General features: G+C 44.5%; 2 protein-coding genes across 13 annotated transcripts in view; one reads left to right on the top strand and one right to left on the bottom strand.

Annotated features, from left to right (window-relative positions):
• ncor1 (nuclear receptor corepressor 1) overlaps positions 1-14,198 on the bottom strand; it is a 404,095-nt gene extending 389,897 nt beyond the window's left edge. For 8 of the 11 annotated variants that reach the window (XM_041197133.1, XM_041197137.1, XM_041197140.1 and 5 more), the window contains exon 1: positions 14,063-14,197. The gene's annotated coding sequence lies outside the window, so the exon portion shown is untranslated. Of the gene's footprint in view, positions 1-14,062 lie in introns of all 11 variants that reach the window. The other 3 variants (XM_041197143.1, XM_041197144.1, XM_041197141.1) reach the window with 2 other exon arrangements.
• A 65-nt stretch (positions 14,199-14,263) lies between these two features.
• The window catches only part of pigl (phosphatidylinositol glycan anchor biosynthesis, class L), a 77,573-nt gene continuing 67,630 nt past the window's right edge, over positions 14,264-24,206 (top strand). For both annotated transcript variants that reach the window (XM_041197148.1, XM_041197147.1), the window contains exons 1-2: positions 14,264-14,649; positions 17,339-17,438. In XM_041197148.1, the coding sequence (XP_041053082.1) occupies positions 14,403-14,649; positions 17,339-17,438 (347 nt within the window). In that variant the 5' untranslated portion in view covers positions 14,264-14,402. The remainder of the gene's footprint in view (positions 14,650-17,338; positions 17,439-24,206) is intronic.

Genomic DNA, 24,206 nt, shown 5'->3' with positions numbered 1-24,206 from the left:
TACTCAATGTCCCTCTGCTCTTGCACCCCCTCAAAATAGTACCATTTAAATTGTACAGCCTCTCCACATTGTTTGCCCCAAAGTGCATCACATAATACTTATCCACATTGAATTACATCTGTCATGTGTCTGCCCAATGCACCACTCTATTCTCTTCTGAGGTCTACTAATATGAGTCCTCATTCTGCTCAACTTCATGATTTAGAATTGAGGCTTTATTTTTAAGTTACTGTTGAAACTATATTGTATCACGGACAGGAAGGGGTATAATTTAAACAGTCCTGATTTCTCCTCTCACCACCCGTCCATAAACAGAAAAGTGTGTTGATTTTGATTTCCCCCTTTATAGGCAGTGGCATATTTCCCAACCCCTCAGTTTTGGTGTGATCCAATTTCTATTAATACCCCACAGCAAACTTGTGATAGGATGAACTCGAATGGATTAGTTTATTAGCGCACACGCAAACAGGGGAGCAGGGTAGCAACATGGGCGCCTTTTCACTTATACAATAAAAAAGGGATAGAGAAAGAAAGATTTACAAGGCAAAGACCACAGAGAAAAGAACTAGTGTTTCATGTGGGTCCAGAATCAAAGTCCAATGGTGTATTCCTTCAGAGGTCAGGAGGCTAAACTGATGCTGGATAACTCACTTTTCCTGTAGCATTGACTTCCAGGATGAGATTGATTCATCTCCGTGTGCCTGTCTTGTAGGCAATGGTACAGAAGTTCCAGTAGAAACAGTGTAGAAGGAGGCCATGCATTCAAACCTGGACAGAGCCCCTTTTCAGTGCTGTTGCTTGGTAGATGGAAAGGTGGCAGACTGAGCTTTGTAGTACAGCAAGACAGTACAACTGGTTCTCCCAACTGGAGGTTCATGCCACATGACTCCCATCTCTCCACACCACCTTTCACCAAGGACGTGTGACATTTATCCCAACCCCTCAGTTTTGGTGTGTTCTAATTTCTGTTAATAACCCCACTGCAAATTCAAGATAGGGTAAACTCAGAGGTACTTTATTCACGCACATTCAAAATGTGGGATGGGTGTGTCACTACGTAGCCCCCAGTGCATTTGTACAATAAAAGTAGAGAAAGATAGATTTACAGAGCAAAAACCACAGGATAAAAAATTGTTTCACCAGAATCAAGAGTCCAATGGTGTATTCCTTCACAGGGGGCAGCAGGCTGAAAATTAATGCTGGATATTCCACTCTTCCAGTAGGGATGCCTTCGACAAAGAGTCAGGCATGCAGAAATGAATTAGTGTTCTGGTTTAGAAGTTCCAGTAGAAACAGTTTGGGGTGGGGGGGGGGGGTTTGGCAAGTATTCGAGCCTGGACACAGCCCTTTTTCTGAGCTGCTGCTTGCTTGATGGAAAATGGCAGACTGAATGGCAGTACAGCAAGACAGTGTAACTGGTTCCTCCAGCCAAGGGGTCATGTCACATGATTCCTACCTGTTCACTTTGGCAAGGATGTATGTTCTTTTGTCTGGAATCTTGAGAGTGTTAATGTTCCAACGATTAAGAATTTCAAAGGAAGTTGCAGGGTCCTTTGCCCTAGTAGACTGGTAGACTGATGGCTTATGAAATGTAGATTGCCTTTGTAGCATTCCCTTTGAATTTGATCTCTGCAACCACATGGGTCATTAGCGTCTCTTCATTGATAACGAGGTGTCAGCTTCCCTGTTATTGCCAGAAGGTTCCTTTTTGTTCAGGCAGATATAGCTTCAGCCTTTTTAAAGTTTTGTCCAGTTTTTTAAATTTTAGGAAGCAGCCATGATGGTGTACAAAATATTATATATCACAAAAATAGTGAGGTCTTAGCTCCGTTACAATTGTTAATCAAGACAGTAATCTTATGGGACCTGCAAAAGGGCAACAAACAGAGCCTGTATGGCAAAGATGCAATGTACACCAGGGATCCCAATTACTTATTACAACTGGAGCTCCGAGTACTGCTTGGTGAGTAACTGCCGTTAGCACTCACCAGTACTGCACAGTTGCCCTTTATAGTTTAAAAAAAATGTCAAGCTAACATTTTGCAAAATGAACGAAATGTAAGTTAGACATATTTTAACAGCAACACACAATAACTTGCTAAAATATCACTTTACCTCGGCACAGGCTTAACTGTGGATAAAACAAACAAGAATGTGAAGGTGTCAAAAATATTCCTATTAAATTAACACACCCCTCCCCAACTCAAATTATATGGACGAGGGGAAAAAAACTCTGACCTACTGAAATTCTGGAGTATTTTAATTATCTCAGGTTAGGATCCATGTGCACTACATAGTCAATATACTCTACCCAATACCCTCTCTGGCATATTATTCTGATATTTGATTTCACTAAACTTACATTTATAAGCTCTTATGATTAAAAAAAAAAATTATTTTATTTAGTCCACTTATTTATTTCACCATGGATTTCCCCAACCTGAAACAGGCAATTCCCTACATTTTGATGATGTAACAGAAAAGGCTGATGAGGGCGATGTGGTTGATGTGTATGTGAACTTCCAAAGGGTATTTGATTAAGTGCCACATAACAGGCTTATCAGAAAAGTTACAGCCCATGAAATAAAAAGGACAGTAGCAGCATGGATATAAAATTGGCTGAGTGACAGGAAACAGTAGAGATGAACAGTTTTTTTACTTGGACTAGAGAAAGGTATACAATGGAGTTCCCAGGGGTTGGTGTTTGGACTGCTGCTGTTCTTGCTATATATTCTTGACTTAGGCTTAGTTATACAAGGCACAACTTCAAAACTTGCAGCTGACAGAACTTTCAAGTATTGTGAGCCATGAAGAAGATGGTGTTAAACTTCAAAAGGACATAGAGATAAAAACAAAAAAACTGCGGATGCTGGAAATCCAAAACAAAAACAGAATTACCTGGAAAAACTCAGGTCTGGCAGCATCGGCGGAGAAGAAAAGAGTTGACGTTTCGAGTCCTCATGACCCTTCGACAGAACTTGCGTTCGAGTCCAAGAAAGAGTTGAAATATAAGCTGGTTTAAGGTGTGTGTGTGGGGGGCGGAGAGATAGAGAGACAAAGAGGTGGAGGGGGGGGGTGGGGGTGTGTGGTTGTAGGGACAAACAAGCAGTGATAGAAGCAGATCATCAAAAGATGTCAACGACAATAGTACAATAGAACACATAGGTGTTAAAATTAAAGTTGGTGATATTATCTAAACGAATGTGCTAATTAAGAATGGATGGTAGGGCACTCAAGGTATAGCTCTAGTGGGTTTTTTTTTATATATATAATGGAAATAGGTGGGAAAAGGAAAATCTTTATAATTTATTGGAAAAAAAAGGGAAGGGGGAAACAGAAAGGGGGTGGGGATGGGGGGGGGAGCTTACGACCTAAAGTTGTTGAATTCAATATTCAGTCCAGAAGGCTGTAAAGTCCCTAGTCGGAAGATGAGGTGTTGTTCCTCCAGTTTGCGTTGGGCTTCACTGGAACAATGCAGCAAGTCAAGGACAGACATGTGGGCAAGAGAGCAGGGTGGAGTGTTGAAATAGCAAGCGACAGGGAGGTTTGGGTCATTCTTGCGGACAGACCACAGGTGTTCTGCAAAGCGGTCGCCCAGTTTACGTTTGGTCTCTCCAATGTAGAGGAGACCACATTGGGAGCAACGGATGCAGTAGACTAAGTTGGGGGAAATGCAAGTGAAATGCTGCTTCACTTGAAAGGAGTGTTTGGGTCCTTGGACGGTGAGGAGGGAGGAAGTGAAGGGGCAGGTGTTGCATTTTTTGCGTGGGCATGGGGTGGTGCCATAGGAGGGGGTTGAGGAGTAGGGGGTGATGGAGGAGTGGACCAGGGTGTCCCGGAGGGAGCGATCCCTACGGAATGCCGATAAGCGGGGTGAAGGGAAGATGTGTTTGGTGGTGGCATCATGCTGGAGTTGGCGGAAATGGCGGAGGATGATCCTTTGAATGCGGAGGCTGGTGGGGTGATAAGTGAGGACAAGGGGGACCCTATCATGTTTCTGGGAGGGAGGAGAAGGCGTGAGGGCGGATGCGCGGGAGATGGGCCGGACACGGTTGAGGGCCCTGTCAACGACCGTGGGTGGAAAACCTCGGTTAAGGAAGAAGGAGGACATGTCAGAGGAACTGTTTTTGAATGTAGCATCATCGGAACAGATGCGACGGAGGCGAAGGAATTGAGAGAATGGGATGGAGTCCTTACAGGAAGCGGGGTGTGAGGAGCTGTAGTCGAGATAGCTGTGGGAGTCGGTGGGTTTGTAATGGATATTGGTGGACAGTCTATCACCAGAGATTGAGACAGAGAGGTCAAGGAAGGGAAGGGAAGTGTCAGAGATGGACCACGTGAAAATGATGGAGGGGTGGAGATTGGAAGCAAAATTAATAAATTTTTCCAAGTCCTGACGAGAGCATGAAGCGGCACCGAAGTAATCATCGATGTACCGGAGAAAGAGTTGTGGAAGGGGGCCGGAGTAGGACTGCAACAAGGAATGTTCCACATACCCCATAAAGAGACAGGCATAGCTGGGGCCCATGCGGGTACCCATAGCCACACCTTTTATTTGGAGGAAGTGAGAGGAGTTGAAGGAGAAATTGTTCAGTGTGAGAACAAGTTCAGCCAGACGGAGGAGAGTAGTGGTGGATGGCGATTGCCCGAACAATCCCCATCCACCACTACTCTCCTCCGTCTGGCTGAACTTGTTCTCACACTGAACAATTTCTCCTTCAACTCCTCTCACTTCCTCCAAATAAAAGGTGTGGCTATGGGTACCCGCATGGGCCCCAGCTATGCCTGTCTCTTTATGGGGTATGTGGAACATTCCTTGTTGCAGTCCTACTCCGGCCCCCTTCCACAACTCTTTCTCCGGTACATCGATGATTACTTCGGTGCCGCTTCATGCTCTCGTCAGGACTTGGAAAAATTTATTAATTTTGCTTCCAATCTCCACCCCTCCATCATTTTCACGTGGTCCATCTCTGACACTTCCCTTCCCTTCCTTGACCTCTCTGTCTCAATCTCTGGTGATAGACTGTCCACCAATATCCATTACAAACCCACCGACTCCCACAGCTATCTCGACTACAGTTCCTCACACCCTGCTTCATGTAAGGACTCCATCCCATTCTCTCAATTCCTTCGCCTCCGTCGCATCTGTTCCGATGATGCTACATTCAAAAACAGTTCCTCTGACATGTCCTCCTTCTTCCTTAACCGAGGTTTTCCACCCACGGTCGTTGACAGGGCCCTCAACCGTGTCCGGCCCATCTCCCGCGCATCCGCCCTCACGCCTTCTCCTCCCTCCCAGAAACATGATAGGGTCCCCCTTGTCCTCACTTATCACCCCACCAGCCTCCGCATTCAAAGGATCATCCTCCGCCATTTCCGCCAACTCCAGCATGATGCCACCACCAAACACATCTTCCCTTCACTCCCCTTATCGGCATTCCGTAGGGATCGCTCCCTCCGGGACACCCTGGTCCACTCCTCCATCACCCCCTACTCCTCAACCCCCTCCTATGGCACCACCCCATGCCCACGCAAAAAATGCAACACCTGCCCCTTCACTTCCTCTCTCCTCACCGTCCAAGGACCCAAACACTCCTTTCAAGTGAAGCAGCATTTCACTTGCATTTCCCCCAACTTAGTCTACTGCATCCGTTGCTCCCAATGTGGTCTCCTCTACATTGGAGAGACCAAACGTAAACTGGGCGACCGCTTTGCAGAACACCTGCGGTCTGTCCGCAAGAATGACCCAAACCTCCCTGTCGCTTGCCATTTCAACACTCCACCTTGCTCTCTTGCCCACATGTCTGTCCTTGGCTTGCTGCATTGTTCCAGTGAAGCCCAACGCAAACTGGAGGAACAACACCTCATCTTCCGACTAGGGACTTTACAGCCTTCTGGACTGAATATTGAATTCAACAACTTTAGGTCGTAAGCTCCCTCCCCCATCCCCACCCCCTTTCTGTTTCCGCCTTCCCTTTTTTTTTCCAATAAATTATAAAGATTTTCCTTTTCCCACCTATTTCCATTATATATAAAAAAAACCCACTAGAGCTATACCTTGAGTGCCCTACCATCCATTCTTAATTAGCACATTCGTTTAGATAATATCACCAACTTTAATTTTAACACCTATGTGTTCTATTGTACTATTGTCGTTGACATCTTTTGATGATCTGCTTCTATCACTGCTTGTTTGTCCCTACAACCACACACCCCCACCCCCCCCTCCACCTCTTTGTCTCTCTATCTCTCCGCCCCCCACACACACACCTTAAACCAGCTTATATTTCAACTCTTTCTTGGACTCGAACGCAAGTTCTGTCGAAGGGTCATGAGGACTCGAAACGTCAACTCTTTTCTTCGCCGCCGATGCTGCCAGACCTGCTGAGTTTTTCCAGGTAATTCTGTTTTTGTTTCAAAAGGACATAGACTGGTTAGTGGAATGGGCATGTGGAATATGAAATTTAATGCAGAGCAGAATGGAGTGATTCATTTTGGTAGCAGGGATGAGGAAAGGCAATGTAAAGGGTACAATTCTAAAGTGGGTGCAGAATAGAGGAACCTGGTGATACATGTGCATAAGTCATTAAATGAGAGAGAACAGGTTGAAAAAATGCTTAATAAAGTATAAGGGATCCTGGATATTATAAATAAGAGCACAGAGTTCTAAAGCAAGGAAGTTATGATAAACTTGTATAAAACACTGGTTCAGCCTCAACTGGAGTGTTGTGTCTGGTTCTAGGCACTACACTTTAGGAAGGATATGAAGGAGTTGGAAGGCTGCAGGAAAGATTCAAGAGAATCGTTCAAGGGATGAGGAACTTCAGTTAAGTGGAGAAGCTAAGTCTGCCCCTCTTGGAGTGTCATAATCAAGGTGCCACATCTTACATGCAAGGGGCAACAGTGAATCATACGAGATTGAACCCCCAAAAGTGCAAAGCTATAGGAATTGTGCTTCATGCACAAACCCTTCTCATCAACTTAGAAGATCCTGAGACTGCACAACAATGTGCATTAAATTATAAGGAATCTACATTTAAAGTGGTCTCAAATGGGATTACCAAGTGCATGGAATGCTTAAGAGAGCAAATGGAAGACTTCACATGCTCCGTCTTCTCAATCATCATAACAGCACAAACTGCTTTATTTGCTATAATTAATAGTTATGTAAGTCTCATTGTTGAATATGCAGCCCATTTGGAATGCTGGACTTACCAAAAAGCATGTGAACAAGCTTGAAAGCGTTTGGAAACAAGCACAAACTGATCGTAGGTAACATGTACCAAAGATACCCCAATACAATCAAACAACTGAATACATGTTCCTGTGCTGAAAGGCGGAAAAAGCTCTGTCTGGACTTTGCTAGAAAACTCTTGAATCCCACCTCCCATTACCACTATCTCTTGCCACAGGCAAACGAAAATAAATGTGTGATGGAATTAAGGAGAAAGGACACCACTCCAGAAATAAGGTACAGAACGAATAGATTATGAGACAGTTCAATCCCCAGCTTTATGCAATTCATAAATAGTATGCAAGGGACTGAAAACTCAATGAATTCAATTTGGCAATGTGTGAACTAGTTGTTTGATAATACAGAACTTGAGTATTGCTGAAAAAAGAGACATGTCGAAGCTTTGAAATGTCTTTTTTTTTCAGCAGTATATGAAATATGGACTTTAGTATAAAATGCAGAGTGCAGGAGAGCTTTTATTTCCATTCCATAAATTAATGAGACCTGCATTTTGCAATCTGCATGCTGATATGATTATAATTGTGCAACTCTTATTATTTTATACCTTTTATTTATTTTAATGATTGTAACTAAATCATGAATTACGACCACTTGTTTTATTTGTATTGCCATCACAATTTGGCACCTGCTACCATGATGATTTCTCAATAAACCAATTACCTATCTAAACAAAAAATGCTGGAAAAACTCAGGTCTGACAGCATCTGTGGAGAGAAAGACCGAGTTAACGTTTCGAATCATACGGACTTGAAACATTAACTGTCTTTCTCTCCACAGATGCTGTCAGACCTGCTGAGTTTTCCAGCGTTTTGTTTTTGTTTCAGATTTCCAGCATCAGCAGTATTTTGCTTGTTTTTTTTTGCAATTAACCTTTTCTCCAAAGAGAACAGTTAGATAGGTAAGAGGAGGGCATCCAAAATCATGAGGGGTCTGGACAGAGAAGATCGGGAAAAACTATTTCCTTTGGTGGAAGGTTCAAGAAACTAGAGGACACTGATTTAAAGTAATTGGCAAAGAAAGCAACAATGACAAAACAGCAACTGGTTAGGTTCTGGAATGTACAGCCTGAGAATGTGTGGTGGAAGTAGATACAATCGTAGTTTTCAAAAGGGAATTGGACAATTATCTGAAGTGAAAAGAATTGCAGGGCTACAGGAGAAAGGCAAGGGTGTAGGAGTAGGTGAGTTGCTCTTACAGAGAGCCAGCACAGGCATGACAGGCTGAAAGACCTCCCTCCATGCTGTAACCAATTTGTGATTGTAAGCATCAAAGATTAAGCTCAAAACTTTCTACATTCATTTACACTTGAAATGTTGCTCTCTGCACTGGCATATTCTTATTCCAAGACAGTAACCACAGCTGTGCACAGTACTCAAGTGCCTTCCGACCTGCCCTTTATAAAGCCTCATTGTAACCTCAGATGACCTGTGTTATCTTTCTATAGTGTAACATCAACGCGACAAGTCTCTTACTATGCGTCAATTCTATGTCATTCATGTTGAATGTAGGTTGTACTATTATTTCATGTGCAACATTTTGCAGTAAGTTTAATCTGCCATCTGTCTGCTTCTTTGCTAAAATGATCCAAATCTTTCTGCAAATCCACAGGTGTCTCCCTATTTTAGGCCTGTCAGCACATTTGATAATCTTGCATTTTACTCCAACACCCAAATAATTTACATAAATTAGAAAAAATTCACTGATTACCCCTGCAGTACTCCAATGAACATCAATCTTTTGTCTCATTAATATGCTCAATTTCCATCCTTTGACCATCTTTGGATCTAGGCCTAAATTCCCCTAGAGCTCAATACCTTTCATCTTTTCAGGCAGAAACCAAGGCTTCCTGAAAATCTAGGAAAATTACATCACAGGGAATTCCACATTTAGTTTTACCTACAATGTCCACAGAAGTTGTGAAAGAGATTTTTCAGACGTGATGTTCCCCATCTAAATCAAGGCTGGCTATTTTTCCTCCAGACTGCCCGTCAGAATGGTTCCCACTGCTTGGCCTGATATAGACAAACAGCCCCAAAGTCCGCTCCAATTTGATTTATTTGTCTACTTGAAAAAAGATCCTTCCCACCTCATGTTACCTCACCCACACCTCTTCTGACAACAGAGCCAAACATCTCCCCCTCCCTGGTCCCTCTAAGCATCCCTGGATATATACCACTGGGCCCACAGTAGTTTTGTGCCTTCAGTTACTTTAGGTTCATGAAAACTTACAGCACAGAGGGAGGTCTGTCATGTTTGTGCTGGCTCTTTGAAAGAACAGCTGTGATCAGTCCTACACTCCCGCATCTTATCCGTAATCCTGCGAGTTCCTCACCTTTAAGTCCCTGTCCAACTCCCTTTTAAAATCTTTTATGGATTCAACTTCTACTAGCTTTTCCAGTGGAACATTCCAGATCCTGACAATTGAATGAAAACATTTCTCATCTCCCCTCCAGATCTTTTGCCAATGATTTTAAATTTATGACCTTGAATTGTTGACCCACTTGAGAGAGAATAGTTTTTCTCTATCCGCTGTATTAAAACTTATCATCATCTTGAAAATCTTTATTAGATCGCCCTCCCTTTTTTTTCTTACATGCGATGTGAGCGTCGCTGGCAAGGGTGCCCATCCATAATTGCCCTCGAACTGAGTGGCTTGCTAGGCCATTTCAGAGGGCAGTTAAGAGTCAACCACATTACTGTTGGTCTGGAGTCACATGTAGGCCAGGTAAAAATGGCAGATTTCCTTCCCTTAAAAACCTATCTAGTTCACTAATGTCCTTACAACAATCGATGATATTTCTTGGTCACCATTACTGAGACTAGCTTTTCTTTATATTCCAGATTTTATTAATTGAATTTAAATTTCACCAACTACCATGGTGGAATTTGAACCCATATCCCAGGGCATTAGCCTGAGCCTCTGGATTACTAATTCAGTGAACATTATCATGCACCACCATCTCCCCAGCTTTGATCCAAGGAGAAGAGGTCTAACTTTTCCAACCTCCTTTCATACCTAAAATCCTTCCTTATGTGGTAACATTCTGGTAAACCTTCTTTAATCCCTTTCCTAGGTTTTGGCATCTTTCCCGAAGTAGGATGCACAGGATTATCCATCACACTCCAGCTGAGGCTTAGGCAGTGATTTAGAAAGTTCTAGAATGAACTTTTTGCTTTTATATTGTCTCTACTGATAAACCCAAGTAACTTGTATGTTTTTTAACTAAATCAATTTGCACTGCCTTTAACAGATGTTTTTATATAAATACCACGATCTCAATTTTTTCAAAATTGTGCCATTTATAGTACACCAGTTCCCCAGTTCATACTGCTACCCAGCTCACCACCCTATTTACGTCATTGTGAAGTCTACAACTTCCTCATCACTATCTGCTACAGTAGCAAGTTGCATATCATTTGCAAGCATTATACTGCTGCTTCCCAGGTTCTTTATAAAAATTGAAAGTAATGGGCCCAACATTGACCCTTAAGGAGCACAACGACAAACCAACTCTCAGGTTCAAAAAACATGGGAGCAGGCCATTCAACCCCTCAAGCCTGCTCTGCTATTCTATAAGATCATCATTGATCTGACTGTGGCCTTCACTTTCCTGCCTGCCTCCCATAACCCTTTATATTTATTCATGCCATGTGGACATCACCTGCAAACTCAGCATTTACTGCCCATCACTAATCGCCCTCAATAAGTAGGTGAGTTGGTTTCCTGAACCATTGCAGTCCATGTGATGAAGGTACTCCCACAGTGCTGTTAGATAGGGAGTTCAAGGATTTTGAGCCAGTCTTCCTGTCGCCACTGCTCCACACAGGCTTTTGCTTGTGAGATGAAGGCCATCAGATCTTCAGGGCTACATGGTTCTGGTAGTAGAGGGCATTATGCAAGATGTTTCATCATTTGCAATGCCTCTCTACAGTCACCAGTAGAGACACTTTATTTGGTTGTATTCTCACTTCTATATAAGGGCTTCGCATCAGCAGATTGAAGCATTAAGACACAGTCAAGTCAGCCATGTTTCACTGGCTCCTCTGGGTCATTAGACAACTTGTATTCCTTCATCTGTTGATGTCTTGACCAATCAGAAGTCGGCAGCTGTGGGAAGTACAGTCTAGGGGCTGGACAGTATGTTCCCCCTCAACTTAAGCCTCTTTGTTACTGGCTCTTTCTGGAAGACAGTGAAGGTCTGGCATACGTGGTCCAATTTTAACCTAGTGATAATGAGGGAACGGTGATATGTCGCCAAGTCAGAATGGTGTGTGACTTGGGTGGTAACTTGCAAATGTTCCCATGTGCCTGCTGCCCTTGTCCTTCCAGACAGTAGAGGTCACATGTTTGGGAGGTGCCACCGAAGCAGACTTGATGAGTTGCTGCACTGCATCTTTGAGGTCGTAGATACCACAACAGTAGAGTGCCAAAGGTGTAGGGTGTGAATGTTTAAGAAGTCGGATGGGATGTCAATCAAGCTGATTGCTTTGACCTTGATGTCCTGAGTATTTTGGAGCTGCATTCATCCAGGCAATGAAGAGTATTCCATCACACTCCTGACTTAGGCCTTGTAGTTGGTGAAAGGCTTTGAGGAGTCAGAAAAATTACATGCAACAGAATATTCAGTTTTTGATCTGTTCTTGTAGCCAGTGTCTAAATGGCTGCTTCAGTTAACTTTCTCTTTAATGGTAACCCCATCAACAAGATACTGCACGCCTCCGCAAAGGATGTTGCTGATGGGCGATTCAGTGATGGCATTAACATTGAATGTCATGGGAAGTGGTTTGTCACTCTCCTTTTGGATATGGTCATTGTCCTGTGCTTAAATGGCAAGTAATATTTGTTCCAGACATCAGCCCAAGTCTAAATGTCATTCAAATCTTGCTGCATGGCCTGCCTCATTACCCGAGGATTTGTGAGTGCAACTGAAAACTGTGCAACCATCAGCTAATATCTTCACTCCTGACCTTTTGATTGAGGGGACACCATTGATGAAGCAGCTAAAGGAAGTTGAGCCAAAGACACTGCCTAGAGCTCTTGCAGCAATGTCCTGAGGCTTCTTTAAAATCCACTTCTTTGACCAAGCTTTTTGGTCAACCTTCCTAATAAAACATTTTAGGCATTTTTTTAAAATTACATCTTAGGACAGTTTTCCACATTAGAAGTGCTATATAAATGCACACTATTGCAAAAAATCTTGTCTCTTCAAATCATGCCATTATCCTAAACCATCTGAAGAACTGTCCTCTATTTCCCCCGAAACTTCAAAAAACTTTTCAGTTATTCTTCTTCTTTGGCATTCCCTCAGGATTGAGGATGACTTGTTTACATTCCAGCACAATGGGTTCCAAGAAGGCTGATCAATCCAATACATGATTTGTAATCTTTGCCTCAGGTGGTGCTTGAAAGGTTGGGTTGGTGGACTGTTTGGAGATTTGTGCACTCCCTCTGATACACCTTGACTTCGCTTCTGCACATTACTGACAAAGTCTCTTGATGTGTTCAGTGTCTTCCTGAAGGAGCCTTCTCCATTTTGGTCAGTTGCAAGCCAGGGACTGTGTTTTCAGGGATGCTTTGAGGATATTCCTAAAGCGTTTCTGCAGTCCTCCTGGGAGTCTCCGGCCACACCTGAGTTCAGGGTAGAGCAATTGTTTTGGGAATCTGGTGCCAGGCATATGAATATCTAGTCCTGCCTAGTAGAGCTGGGTTTGTATCATTAGCACCTTGATATTGGGCATGTTGGTTTAGAAGAGGATACTGCTGTTGGATCACCTTTCCTAACACCAGATTTAGAGGATCTTGTGAATGAACCTCTGGTGGTATTTCACCAGTGTTTTGAGGTGCCTATTGTAGGTTGACAAGGCTCCAAAGCATATAGGAGCACAGGGAATCACTACTGCCCAGGAAACCATAACCTTAGCCTCAGGTTTGAGATCCTGGTCATCTTTCTCATTATTAGGATCCTCATCATCATTGCCACTTCTGCTAACTCTTTCACAGGATCTCAAAACAGTGACTGATTAGGCCCACATCTCCCCAATCTTTCTTCCCTCCATCCACCAGCCATTGAAAAGCAAGCTTACTCTCATCACACAATTCTTGTTTCATCTCCTAAACTGTCCTGCACAGGGCTTTTATGCCCTTTATGGAGTTTTCTCAATAAACAAAGGTAATTGGGATGCAGTAGGAATGAGTCTGGGGGGGAGGTGGGTGACAGTGTGTTACTCTCAGACCCAGGATAATGCTCTGGGGACCCGGGTTGGAATCCCAACAGAGCAGTTGATGAAATTTGGTGGAATCCAACGACAAAACCATTTCCAATTATCGTAAAAATCAATCTCATTGACAGCAGATTCCCTTCCGCACAGGACATCAGGCCGAGATTGGACCGGAGCAATGTGGTTGACCCTTAAAATGCCCTGAAAAAGGACAATTAGGGGTGGGCAACAAATACTGACCATGCCCACATCTCATGAACGAATAAAATGGTGCATCAATGACTGGATGTAAACAATAACTTCATGTAATATTATCATGTAATATTTTTAATCACGCGTTAACAGCTTTCCTTTTCTTACTCCCAGTGCAAGGTGAGCGATTCAGGCCAGTGTCCGACCGCTGACCGAGGCCGCTGCCGTGAACCCGCAGCCTCAGGGCCTCAGGACGCGGCCTTGCCTGTTCCCAACAGCCTAGCCCCACAGCCGGTTATCCCTCCGCTTCCCCGGACATGGTATTTCATGGCTGTTTCCCGAGGCCTGAGGCCCACGCTGCCCCCCACCCCCCCGCCCCGGATGCCGCCGACTCACCGGCCAGAATGCTGCCGCCTGTGCCCGGGTTCCCGAGCCCCCGGTGTCCGCTCCGAGCGCGCTCTAACCCCGGGCCGCCATCTTGCGCTGAGCGCGGGTTCAGGGCCCGGCTGGGCCGCCGCCGCCTCCGCCTCTCCGCCGTGTCCCGGGCCGCCTCCGGCCGCTGCCACCGCCCTCGCCCTGGCTCAAACCCCGAATCCCCGGTACCGAGTCCCGGCCCCGGGATCTGACCGCCCGTGACGCGATTCCGTCTAGAACTCGCTCTGCGACTGCGCGGAGCCGGCAGCCGCTGCCGGCACTGGGGAAGGGGGAGGGGAGCTGCAGGTCGGCTTTAGTTACCATGGAGACCCTAGGCCTCTGCTTCCTCTCCGCTTTAATCTGCTGTTATTATTTCTGGATCCGAAACATTTACCGCAAGAACAGCGGCGACCCGGGTCCTCCTGCAGCCGGAGGGGAGCGGCCTAGGCCGGGTGCCGCCGCTCTGCTGGTGACCGCGCACCCGGACGATGAGTGCATGTTCTTCGCCCCGGCCTTACTGCGCCTGGCAGGCCGCGGCCTGTCGGTACATTTGCTGTGCCTGTCCACAGGTAGCTGGTCACTTTCAAACCCTTCCGAAACTGTTCCCCGGGACATTCCCACACCCTTCACTAGGGAGTCAGGCTGCGGTCTCAAACCCAACCCGGGCTCGGAGGCCTGAAATCAGCCTCACCATAAGAATTTTACTCTGTGTCTAACCCTGTGCTGTACCTGCCTTGGAATGTTTGATGGGGACAGTGTAGAGGGAGCTTTACTCTGTATCTAATCCTGTGCTGTACCTGTCCTGGGACTGGGAGTGTTTGATGGGGACGGTGTAGAGGGAGCTTTACTCTGTATCTAACCCGGTGCTGTACCTGTCCTGGGAGTGTTTGATGGGGACGGTATAGAGGGAGCTTTACTCTGTATCCAACCTGTGTTGTACCTGTCCTGGGACTGTTTGATAGGGACAGTGTAGAGGGAGCTTTACTCTGTATCTAACCCGGTGCTGTACCTGTCCTGGGAGTGTTTGATGGGGACAGTGTAGAGGGAGCTTTACTCTGTATCCAACCTGTGTTGTACCTGTCCTGGGAGTGTTTGATGGGGACAGTGTAGAGGGAGCTTTATTCTGTATCTGATCCTGTGCTGTACCTGTCCTGGGAATGGGAGTGTTTGATGGGGACAGTGTAGAGGGAGCTTTACTCTGTATCTAACCTATGCTGTACCTGTCCTGGGAGTGTTTGATGGGGACAGTGTAGAGGGAGCTTTACTCTGTATCTAACCCGGTGTTGTACCTGTCCCAGGAATGTTTAATGGGGAAAGTATAGAAGGAGCTTTACTTCTGTATTGAACCCTGTTTTGTACCTGTCCTCAGAATGTTTGATGGGTGCAGTGTAGAGGGAGCTTTACACTGTATCTAACCCCGTGCTGTATCTGTCCTGGGAGTGTTTGATGGGGTCAATGTAGAGGGTGCTTTACTCTGTATCCAATCTGTGCTGTATCTGTCCTTGATGAGACATCAGATCATGGACTGGTTATGGCACAGAAGGAAGCCTATTGTGTCCATGCCTACTCTCTGCAAGAGTAACTCACCGTGACCCATGCCCCTGCTTTTTCCCCTAGCCTTGCAAATTTTTTCTCTTCAGATAATTATTCAATTCTCTTTTGAACGCTTGATTGAATCTGCACCACACTCTCAAGGCAGTGCATTCAAGATCCTAACCACTCACTCAAAAAGGTTTTTCCCTCATGTTGCTGTTATTTCTTTTGCCAGTCACCTTAAATCGGTATCCTTTGGTTCTCAACCCTTCCACTAACAGGAACCATTCTTTCCTATCTACTCTGTCTAGATCAGTTATGATTCTGAACACCTCAGTCAGATCACCTCTTAATTTTTATTTCTCCAAGAAGAACAGCACTGGTCTCCAATCTATCCACCAGATTGAGGTTCCTCATCCTCAAAACCATTCTCGAGAATCTTGTTCCGCACCCTCTCTAATGCCTTCACATGCTTCCTAATGTGTTGTGCCCAGAATTGGACACAATACTCCAATTGAGGCCAAACCAGTGTTTTATACAGGTTTATCATAATTTCCTTGCTTTTGTACTTTATGTCCCTATTGATAAAGTCAAAGCTCCTGGATGCTTTTTAACCACTTTTTCAACCTGTCCTGCCACCTTCAATGATTTTTAACTACCTCCAAGGTTAAACTGCTGGGCCTGTAGTTGCTGGGTTTATGTTTACACACTTTTTTTTAAACAAGGGTTTAATATTTACAATTCTCAAGTCTTCTGGCAGCATCCCTGCATCAAAGGAGCTTTGGAAAATCATGACCAGTATCTCCGCAATTTCCACCCTTATTTCCCTCAGTATCTTTCGATGCATCCCATCCTGTCCTGGTGACATATCATGAATTTAAAGTCCAGCCAGCCTATTTAATGCCTCTTGTGGATTTGGACTTCCTTTGATAAACAGTAGCTGATATTACTGGGGGAAGACCTTATACAACACCTTATATTATCTAGATGGACAAACAAGGTATAGCAGAGATACAGGCTTGCTGAACAGATCCCAAATTCAGATCCCAAGCACTAAAAGCAATACTTATGTTCTATTTACATACTCAAATGCAGTAAAGAAAAAGATTTTCTTTAAAAAAACATAATTCTTGCTGCACTGAGCATCCTGTTCAGCCTGACATTGAGAGACTCAGACAAGCTCTTTGATGCCCATGGACCCCAGCAAAATTTAGTTCTGTGCCCTGCAAAAAATTGAATACCAGTACAGGACTGTCTGATAAACGATCATAGAGTCATAGGGTTATACAGCACAGAAACAGGCCCTTTGCTCCATCATGTCCATGCCAGCCATCAAGCACCTATCTATTCTAATCCCATTTTACAACACTTGGCCCAAGCCCTGTATGCTATGGCGTTTCAAGTGTTCATCTAAATAATTCTTAAATGTTATGAGAGTTCCTGCCTCTACCACCCCCACAGGCAGTGTGTTCCAGATTCCAACCACCCTCTGGGTGAAAACATATTTCCTCAAATCCCCTCTAAATCTCCTGCCCCCTACCTTAAATCTATGTCCCCTGGTTATTGACACCTCCACTAAGGGGAAATGTTTCTTCCTATCTACCCTATCTATGCCCCTCATAATTTTGTGTACCTCTGTCAGGTCCCCCCTCAGCCTTCTCTGCTCTAAGGACATTATGAACAGTTCAGTTACTGTTTTAACTTGCTAATGTTTCATATTTTCAGGGAACTTCTACAAGCAAGGGGATGTTCGTAAGAAGGAACTTCTACAGAGCTGTGCTGTTCTGGGGATCCCTTCATCTCGTGTAACCATTCTGGACCACAGGTACATACTTTTTGCAATAGTGCAGAGTACAGTTCTGTATTGTACTTACATTGAAACAAGTAAAGGTCTTCAAAACATGAGATTTTTATTTGTTTTGTTCGTGCATCACTGACAAGACTAGCATGTGTTACCCAGCCCTAACTGTCCTTGAGAACATGGTGGTGAACTGCTTCCTTGAATCACTGCAGTCTGGATGGGTATACTCTTAATCTTCTGGCACCTCCCTTAAGTGGTTATATTTCATAATAGTCCTGATGTTGAGTGTGAGCAAACTGTTCCCCCTTGGAGGGCATCCTTCGCTTGTTTGATACATGTGGGGGTAGTACTTGCACACACTATGAGGAAGAGACGGTGGTGTAGTCGTATTGTCACTAGATTGGTAATCTAGAGATCTAGGGCAATGCTCTGGGGACCTGGGTTCGAATCCCACCATGGTGGATGGTAGAATTTGAACTCAATAAAAATCTAGAATTAAAAGTCTAATGATGACCATGAAACCATTGTTGATTGTTGTAAAAACCCATCTGCTTCACTAATGTCCCTTAGGGAAGGAAATCTGCTGTCCTTACCTGGTCTGGCCTACACCCACATCCCAAGAACAAATAAAGATCCCTATTTAGTAATCAGGAGTGAAACCAGGGCTGATTTTTTTTCTTTCCCTTGACACTCAAGCAATTGCAGTCTCAGCTGAGATTAGCTAGTAGCACAGAGGGCTTTCTGGTTTATATGACTCAGTTACAACAATGCCTTAATCAGCTGAGCCAACCCTAATTATCAGGCTCTGCGGAGAGGAACACAGTTAACGTTTCGAGTCCGTATGACTCTTCAACAGAACTAAGGAAAAATAGAAAAGAGGTGAAATATAAGCTGGTTTAAGGGGGAGTGGGACAGGTACAGCTGGATAGAGGGCCAGTGATAGATGGAGATAACCAAAAGATGTCATAGACAAAAGGACAAAGAGGTGTTGAAGCTGGTGATATTATCTAAGGAATGTGATAATAGGTGACATTAAGGGTAAAAAGCAGGACGAGTAAGATAAAGATAGCCCAGATGGGGTGGGGGGAAGGGATCGAAATAGGCTAAAAGGTAGAGATAAAACAATGGATGAAAATATATTTAAAAATAATGGAAATAGGTAGGAAAAGAAAAATCTATATAAATTATTGGAAAAAAGGGGGATCGGAAAGGGGTTGGGGATGGAGGAGAGAGTTCATGATCTAAAATTGTTGAACTCAATATTCAGTCTGGAAGGCTGTAAAGTGCTTAGTCAGAAGATGAGGTGCTGTTCCTCCAGTTTGCGTTGAGCTTCACTGGAACAATGCAGCAGGCCAAGGATGGACATGTCGGCATGAGAGCAGAGTGGAGTGTTGAAATGGCAAGTGACAGGGAGGTCTGGGTCATGCTTGCAGAGAGACCGAAGGTGTTCCGCAAAGCGGTCACCCAGTCTGCGTTTGGTCTCTCCAATGTAGAGGAGACCGCATTGGGAGCAGTGAATGCAGTAGACTAAATTGAGAGAAGTGCAAGTGAAATGCTGCTTCACTTGAAAGTAGGGTTTGGGCCCTTGGACAGTGAGGACCAGAAGGTGAAACACCTGCTCCTTTACTTCCCCTCTCCTCACCGTCCAAGGACCCAAACACTCCTTTCAAGTGAAGCAGCATTTCACTTGCACTTCCCTCAATTTGGTCTACTGCATTCGCTGCTCCCAACGCAGTCTCCACTACATTGGAGAGACCAAACGCAGACTGGGTGACCACTTTGTGGAACACCTTCGGTCTGTCCGTAAACATGATCCAGACCTCCCTGTTGCTTGCCATTTCAACAGTCCACCCAGCTGTCATGCCCACATGTCTGTCCATGGCCTGCTGCATTGTTCCAGTGAAGCTCAACGCAAACTGGACTACATCCGTGATTCCTCTGACACCTTACGTCACATCAACAATTTCCAGTTCCCTGGCCCCAATCGTTTCTTCTTCACCATGGACGTCCAATCCCTCTACACCTCCATCCCCCACCAGGATGGTCTGAGGGCCCTTAGCTTCTTCCTCAAACAGAGGCCCGAACAATCCCCATCCACCTCTAATCTCCTCCGTCTGGCTGAACTTGTTCTCACACTGAACAATTTCTCCTTCAACTCCTCTCACTTCCTCCAAATAAAAGGTGTGGCTATGGGTACCCGCATGGGCCCCAGCTATGCCTGTCTCTTTATGGGGTATGTGGAACATTCCTTGTTCCAGTCCTACTCCGGCCCCCTCCACACATCAATGATTACTTCGGTGCTGCTTCATGCTCTCGTCGGGACCTGGAAAAATTTATTAATTTTGCTTCCAATCTCCACCCCTCCATTATTTTCACATTGTCCATCTCTGACGCTTCCCCTCCCTTCCTTGACCTCTCTGTCTCAATTTCTGATGATAGACTGTCCACCAATATCCATTACAAGCCTACCGACTCCCACAGCTACCTCGACTACAGCTCCTCACACCCCACATCCTGTAAGGACTCCATCCCATTCTCTCAGTTCCTTCACCTCCGTCGCATCTGTTCTGATGATGCTACCTTCAAAAACAGTTCCTCTGACATGTCTTCCTTCTTCCTTAACCGAGGTTTTCCACTCACGGTCATTAACAGGGCCCTCAACCATGTCCGGCCCATCTCCCGCGCATCCGCCCTCACGCCTTCTCCTCCCTTCCAGAAACATGATAGGGTCCCCCTTGTCCTCACTTATCACCCCACCAGCCTCTGCATTCAAAGGATTATCCTCCGCCATTTCCGCCAACTCCAGCCTGATGCCACCACCAAACACATCTTTCCTTCACCCCCCCGGCGGCATTCCGTAGGGTTCATTCCCTCCGGAACACCCTGGTCCACTCTTCCATCACCCCCTACTCCTCAACTCCCACCTATGGCACCTCCCCATGCCCATACAAATGATGCAACACTTGCCCCTTCACTTCCTCTCTCCTCACCGTCCAAGGGCCCAAACACTCCTTTCAAGTGAAGCAGCATTTCACTTGTATTTCCCCTAACTTAGTCTACTGCACTCGTTGTTCCCAATGCGGTCTCCTCTACATTGGAGAGACCAAACGTAAACTGGGCGACCGCTTTGCAGAACACCTGCGGTCTGTCCGCAAGGAAGACCCAAACCTCCCTGTCGCTTGCCATTTTAACACTCCACCCTGCTCTCTTGCCCACATGTCTGTCCTTGGCTTGCTGCATTGTTCCAGTGAAGCCCAACGCAAACTCGAGGAACAGCACCTCATCTTCCGACTAGGGACTTTACAGCCTTCTGGACTGAATATTGAATTCAACAACTTTAGATCTTGAACTCCCTCCTCCATCCCCACCCCCTTTCCGTTTCTTCCCCCTTCCTTTTGTTTTTTCCAATAATTTATATAGATTTTTCTTTTCCCACCTATTTCCATTATTTTTAAATCTATATCTTTTATGCCCTGCTAGTCTTTCCACCCCACCCCCACTAGAGCTGCACCTGAGTGTCCTGCCATGCATTCTTAATTAGCACATTGGTTTAGATAATATCACCACCTTCAACATCTCTTTGTTCTTCTGTCTATGACATCTTTTGATTATCTGCTCCTATCACTGCTTGCTTGTCCCTACAACCACACCACCCCCCAACTTCTCTCTGCACCCCCCCACCTCACCTTAAACCAGGTTATATTTCACCCCTCTCCTAATATTCACACAGTTCTGTTGAAGGGTCATGAGGACTCGAAACGTCAACTCTTTTCTTCTCCGCCGATGCTGCCAGACCTGCTGAGTTTTTCCAGGTAATTCTGTTTTTGTTTTGGAGGAACAGCACCTCATCTTCCGACTAGGCACTTTACAGCCTTCCGGACTGAATATTGAGTTCAACAATTTTAGATCATGAACTCTCTCCTCCATCCTCATGCCCTTTCCAATCCTCCTTTTTTCCAATAATTTATATAAATTTTTCTTTTCCCACCTATTTCCATTATTTTTAAATTTATTTCCATCCATTGTTTTCTCTCTACCTTTTAGCCTATTTCGATCCCTTCCCCCCCACCCCACCCCCACTAGGGCTATCTGTACCTTTTTTTATCACATTCCTTAGATAATATCACCAGCTTCAACACCTCTTTGTCCTTTTGTCTGTGACATCTTTTGGCTATCTCCACCTATCACTGGCCCTCCATCCAGCTCTACCTGTCCCCCCCCCCCCCCCCCCCCCCCCCACCTTTAAACCAGCTTATATTTCACCTCTCTTCTATTTTTCCTTAGTTCTGTGGAAGGGTCATACAAACTCAAAACATTAACTGTGTTCCTCTCCTCAGATACTGTCAGACCTGCTGAGTTTTTCCAGGTATTTTTGTTTTTGTTTTGGATTTCCAGCATCCTCAGTTTTTTGCTTTTATCTAATTATCAGGCTTTCAGCTCTAACGTTGCATTTCTAATCTAACACTCTCTTAGATTAGAAATTCTGTGTTATATTTTACATTGATAGATTGCTGGATCAATGCACTGACTGGTGTGTTATTGAGCCATGCAAGGTAGGAAGATCCCAGATTTCCAGGTTCAAGCTCAGTCTAACTAAGTTAATTTATATCGGGGGAAGGAAGTGTGCTGTCAAAGATCCGACTGCTGAACACTTCCTAATAGCTGAAGAAAAGATATTCCTATTTGTGATTGCTATACAAACCTCTGCTGGCATAGAATGAGGACAATGTGAGGTCTGACTGTGATCTCCTCACAGCCCTATTCATACTTTGAATAGTTTGTTAAAACTTGCTGTGTTGACACAGGTAGAATGGTCATTTGGGTGAGCGACTGAACTATGATGAGCACTTGTGGAGCTGTATACCAGCAAGCAATAACAACTTTAGGAGGAAAGAAAATTGGAGGTGCAAAAAAATTAACATGATGCAAAGTCATAGGGGGTTCGTTGTCACCGGTACAGTGCTTGTAAGTCTTAATCCTATTGTGTATTATGCATTTCAGCATTGCTTGTTACAATGAGATCAAGAGCTTGTTATACTTTGTTTTCAAGAGTGCGACAGGGGCTTTATTTTGCTATACAATCACAAATGTGAAAAGGTTCAAATGTAAAGACAACTGTTAAATATCATTTTGTGTAACTGCAGTTCAACAGGGTACAATTGAAACCTTCATTCATTTAAAAGCATTTGATCTGAGTTTACCCAAAGGTTCAGCTGGATAAAGAAGTGAGTAGCTGAGCCACACAATGTAGGAAGGTTCCCAGATTGGATTCCCAGCTGGCTAATCTCACCTGCCGTTATGAGTTCGGATCCCATTATGGCAGCTTGAGAATTTCAGTTTCAATTTTAAAAATCTGGAAATAATAAACAGGTACCAGTAAAAGTTGTTGTTTGTCTTAAAACCCTAACTAGTTCACTAGTATCTTTTTAAGAGAAGGAAATCTGCCATCCTTACCTGGTCTCTGTCTGTATGTGACTTTACTCTCATACCAACATGGTTGACCCTGAGGTGGCCTAGCAAAGCCCCCAAGTGTATCAACAGAAGGTGCATCACTACTCTCTCAGGGGAACTAGAAATGGGCAAAAATACTGGCCTTGTTTGCATTGTCCACATTCAAAGAATGTATGTAAAAAAACATTTATCTCAGAACTCTTGGGTTATTGTGGGAAAATTGACCAAGGTTTCCACTCCACATTGCTAAACAGTAAACCAAGCTGCAAAACTAGTTAAGTGCTACGCTGTGTGAGAAGAGGATTAGTTGCATTGTGTTCATAGTTGAATGTACAGTTTACATTTGCTCGACATTCACAATATATAGAACAGCCACTTGAGTGAGGTCTTGAATTTTTGGAACTGTCAGCAAGAAGCAAGAATGAGGTACTGAGAAAATTAGCAGGAAAATTGGAGCAGCAGACAAGTTTCCACACTGCATATAGTACCTATAATCTTCAGGCAAAAGTATTCTCCAGCCAACTCTGACCTGCTTAATTTTTGAATCATTGCATGATTACAGCATGGAAGAAGGCAATTCGGCCCATCATATCCATGCCAGCTCTAGGCAAGAGCAACTCAGTTATTCCTGTTCTTCTGCTTTTTCCTATAGCATTGCAATTTTTTTCTCTTCAGATAATTATCCAAAAAGAATCTGCCTACAGCAAGCTCTCAAACAGTGCATTCCAGATCTTAACCACTCACCACATAAAAAGGTTTTTACCTCATGTCACCTGTAGTTACTTTGCTAATCACCTTAAATCAGCATGCTCTAGTTCTCAACCTTTCCTCCAGGGGGAATGATTTCTTCTTATCTACTCTATCTAGACTCCATATGACATTGAACGTCTCTCCTCTCAACCTTCTCCAAGGATCACAGCCCCAGCTTCTCCAATCTATCCTCATAACTGAAGCTTTTCATCCCTTGTAAACCTTCTCTGCGCGCTCTCTAATGCCTTCTTGAGGTGCAGTACCCAAAATTGGACACAGTAATCCAGTTAATGCCAAACTAGTGCTTTATCAAGGTTCACATGCTTTGTACTCCATGCGTCTTTTTATAAAGCCCAGGATCCTGTATGTCTTATTAACCGCTTTCTTAACCTGCACTGCTACCTTCAACAATGCACATATGCCTCCAGGTGTCTCTGCTCCTGCAACCCATTTAGAAATGTATTCTTTATTTTACGTTCCCTTTCCCTGTTCTTCCTTCCAAAAAATCACTTCACGATTCTCTGCATCAAATATCATCCACCATGTGTCCACCCATTCCACCAATCTGTCTATGCCATCTTTCTAGATCTA

The sequence above is a fragment of the Carcharodon carcharias genome, chromosome 10, assembly GCF_017639515.1.
Source record: "Carcharodon carcharias isolate sCarCar2 chromosome 10, sCarCar2.pri, whole genome shotgun sequence".
Classification (NCBI taxonomy): domain Eukaryota; kingdom Metazoa; phylum Chordata; class Chondrichthyes; order Lamniformes; family Lamnidae; genus Carcharodon; species Carcharodon carcharias.
This window is presented reverse-complemented; position numbering and strand designations above follow the sequence as displayed.